At 40.9% G+C, this 3,091-nt stretch overlaps 1 protein-coding gene across 1 annotated transcript in view; it reads right to left on the bottom strand.

Moving 5' to 3' along the window:
• Window positions 1–699: 699 nt before the first annotated feature.
• The window catches only part of CHST10 (carbohydrate sulfotransferase 10), a 14,641-nt gene continuing 12,249 nt past the window's right edge, over window positions 700–3,091 (bottom strand). The window contains exons 5-6 of the mRNA XM_042868330.1: window positions 2,054–2,159; window positions 700–1,498 (exon numbers count right to left, since the gene is read on the bottom strand). Of these exons, the coding sequence (XP_042724264.1) occupies window positions 961–1,498; window positions 2,054–2,159 (644 nt within the window). The 3' untranslated portion in view covers window positions 700–960. The remainder of the gene's footprint in view (window positions 1,499–2,053; window positions 2,160–3,091) is intronic.

Below are 3,091 nucleotides of genomic sequence, written 5' to 3'. Positions count from 1 at the left end.
GCAGCTCTTCCATATGTCAACCTGCTTTTGTGGCTTCTTTATTGATCTTGACTGTTAGAAGACAAAACAAAATGTGTGGCATCTTTGATTTCTGTATGTGCTCCCACAAATACAACTAATTCTTTATTTTAAATTAATTTTCCTTAAGGTTCCCCTAACGGCTTCATATTTCTATGCATATTCTCCTATGCTCCATTTGATTCCGGTGTTCTCATAGCCAGGAGTTAAATAATACCTTGAAAATCAAAGGTAGAATGATGATGCTCAATAGACCAGTAGTAAGTACAGTAAACACTTGACAAAAGTACAAAGATAACTGGGCTTTAGAACCAGCCCCTTTCTGAACAGTTCTAAAGCTTCTGTCTAATTAGGTTCACTTTGTGACAAACAAAAATGGGATTAGATCAGCATTTCTATTATTATAGCAGCCACATGACAGAAACTAGATGATTTTACTTGTAAAGCATTCAATCAGTCTTTAGTCCTGTACTGGCCTCTAATTTTCAAAGCTCATGGGAGACTGCATGCCCTTCTCATGAGCATGAATCATCGAGCTCACAAACATGTCAGCATTAACCTGCAATGAAATTGCCATCTTTATAAATACTTCACAACATTTTTAAATTGCATTCTGCCTGGGAGAAGGAGAAGGAAGACTATTGTCCATTTGTTTTTCCCCCTTTTTTTTTTTTTTTTCCCTGCAAGGAAGGGAGAGAAGTGAAATCCTGTGTTTTAGATAACTGACTTCATTCCTAACAGACTGCAGTGACACATATTGAAAATACAGTCAGTAAGCAACAACTTTAAGCCCCTAACTCTTCATATGACACATGTTTCATGGAAGAACGGAGCAACATCAAAAAGCTAGAAAACAAAAGGTCATTCTCATCTCTGTCAGTGTTGCAGCTGGTATTCACACAGGTTTCAATTAAGACACTTCTCCAGAGCTTCTCCCAAACATCACTTAAACAAGAAATCTGGCTCCTGATACCCAAAGAGTTTAAAGTCGCCTTCAAACCGAGCATAGAGGCGTCTTATGTCTCTCTTGCTGATTCCTGAAAAATACCTCTCTACTTTTGTTTTGTTGTACACTGTTATGCCTGGCGGAATCGTGGGGTACGATACCAGACGGTCTATGCCGGCTGCTTTCAAAATGTAGGGAGCATCGTCCTCCAGGGTTTCATGGTGTCCAATCACACTGTACGTGATTTCGCAGGGAGCACAGAGTTCCACATAGGTTACCCAGTGAATAATGTGATCACCAAACTGGACATCCAGCCATCGGTGATTGGGGTCACCCAGATAGCGAACAAAATCCTCAAACTGCAGCCCTTTGGTCTCCAGGCGATTTCTTCTGTACTTACGAATGATGCTGGGAGCAATTTCGTGTCGGTACCAAGGCTCAAAGCGAGGATTGTGCACAAACTTGTCTTTAAATGCAGAAATAAGTCTTTCAAATGGATCTCTAACAATAAAAAACTTGAAGTATAAATTCAGTCTAAACAGAAGAAGGAAAAAAAATAAGATTGAATAATTATGAAAATATAAGCAGCACCTAGCAAAGTCTTACAAACTGCATGGAAACTGACTGCAGAGAGAGCAATATAAATCTTATGCTACTTCCATAATCTATCAATACTATCATCAGTAGGACTTGAAATACAATGTCTGTATTTTTCACTATAAGTTTTTGCATACAGTACAAAATGTCAGTAGAGCTTCCTCATCCTCCACATTCTATTACAGCTGGAGAAGCTTAGTTTATCACAATCCAAATAAACAGGAGACCAAATCCTCTATGATGCTGAAAACTCTGAATTCAAGATATTTTTAATGTTATGAGGGTAAGCTCAAAATAAAATACACAATCACACAGAAAAAGTAACTCAGTGCAGCTAAATACAAAGAGGGTTGCAATTTTCAATGTCAGGTAGTTAGACAAATCATTGCTTCAGCACCAAGTGTTTCAGCTGAATGTCTGCTCTCCAGTCTGCTCACCCCACTCCTGACTCCAAGCCCCTGCCACGGCCCCAGGAAGCCATTCATCTCTTACCGCTTTTTAATTTCAGAGTCACTGAAGGAGGACAGACGTGGAAGGCCATTTTTCTCATGATCATGTACAATGCTTTCGGGGATCTCGTCTATGGAAGAATATGCTCCTACAAAAATTGAAAAGAGAGCAAGAGGATTTTTCAAGAGGGGGGAAAAAAAAAAGCAAAACTGAGCATGCTTTTGGCTGACAGCTTTTTAGTTTATCTTCCAATTTCCCCTGTTTTCAGTGTTTATGGTTACAATGTTTGATGCTGCCAAATGACAAAAGATTCTGACTGTAAAGCTCAGAGAACGGCCTGGGTTGAAAAGGACCACAATGATCATCTGGTTTCAACCCCCCTGCTATGTGCAGGGTGGCCAACCAGCAGACCAGGCTGCCCAGAGCCACATCCAGCCTGGCCTTGAGTGCCTTCAGGGATGGGGCATCCACAGCCTCCTTGGGCAACCTGTTCCAGTGTGTCACCATCCTCTGTGAAAAACTTCCTCCTAATATCTAACCTGAACCTCCCCTGCCTCACTTTAAGACCATTCTCCCTTGTCCTATCATTATCCACCCTCGTAAACAGCCTTCCCCTTCCTGCTAATATGCTCCCTTGAAGTACTGGAAGGCCACAAGGAGGTCTCCCTGGAGTCTTCTCTTCTCCAAGCTAAACAAGCTCAGTTCTCATGGCTAACTAACACCAAAATCCAAGGCCATGGGGCTTAGAAGAATTTCATCAGCAATTATGCTTAAGCCCATAACTTCCCGTTTCAGTGTCCCCACTGTCTTTTCCTCTGCCCACACATACAAATGGGGGAAGACTTTGAGAATTAATTCCAGAGAAGGAATCAGCATTTCTTCTGAGTTTCCACCACCAGCAAAACATAAATGCTGTGGGCTGCTTTTGGAACTGTGCCAACACAAAAGCATTTTGCTCTCAGGATCCATAAAATTCCTTTAATGACTACACTATGCTCAAACAAAAATTCCAATCATACAATACCACACAGATTGAAAAGCACTAAAATTAACAACAAAAAAGCTTCAGATATTCTTCGG

This window comes from Lagopus leucura, unplaced genomic scaffold, assembly GCF_019238085.1.
Source record: "Lagopus leucura isolate 7727_CA_CO unplaced genomic scaffold, USGS_WTPT01 Super-Scaffold_100001, whole genome shotgun sequence".
NCBI lineage: Eukaryota > Metazoa > Chordata > Aves > Galliformes > Phasianidae > Lagopus > Lagopus leucura.
This window is presented reverse-complemented; position numbering and strand designations above follow the sequence as displayed.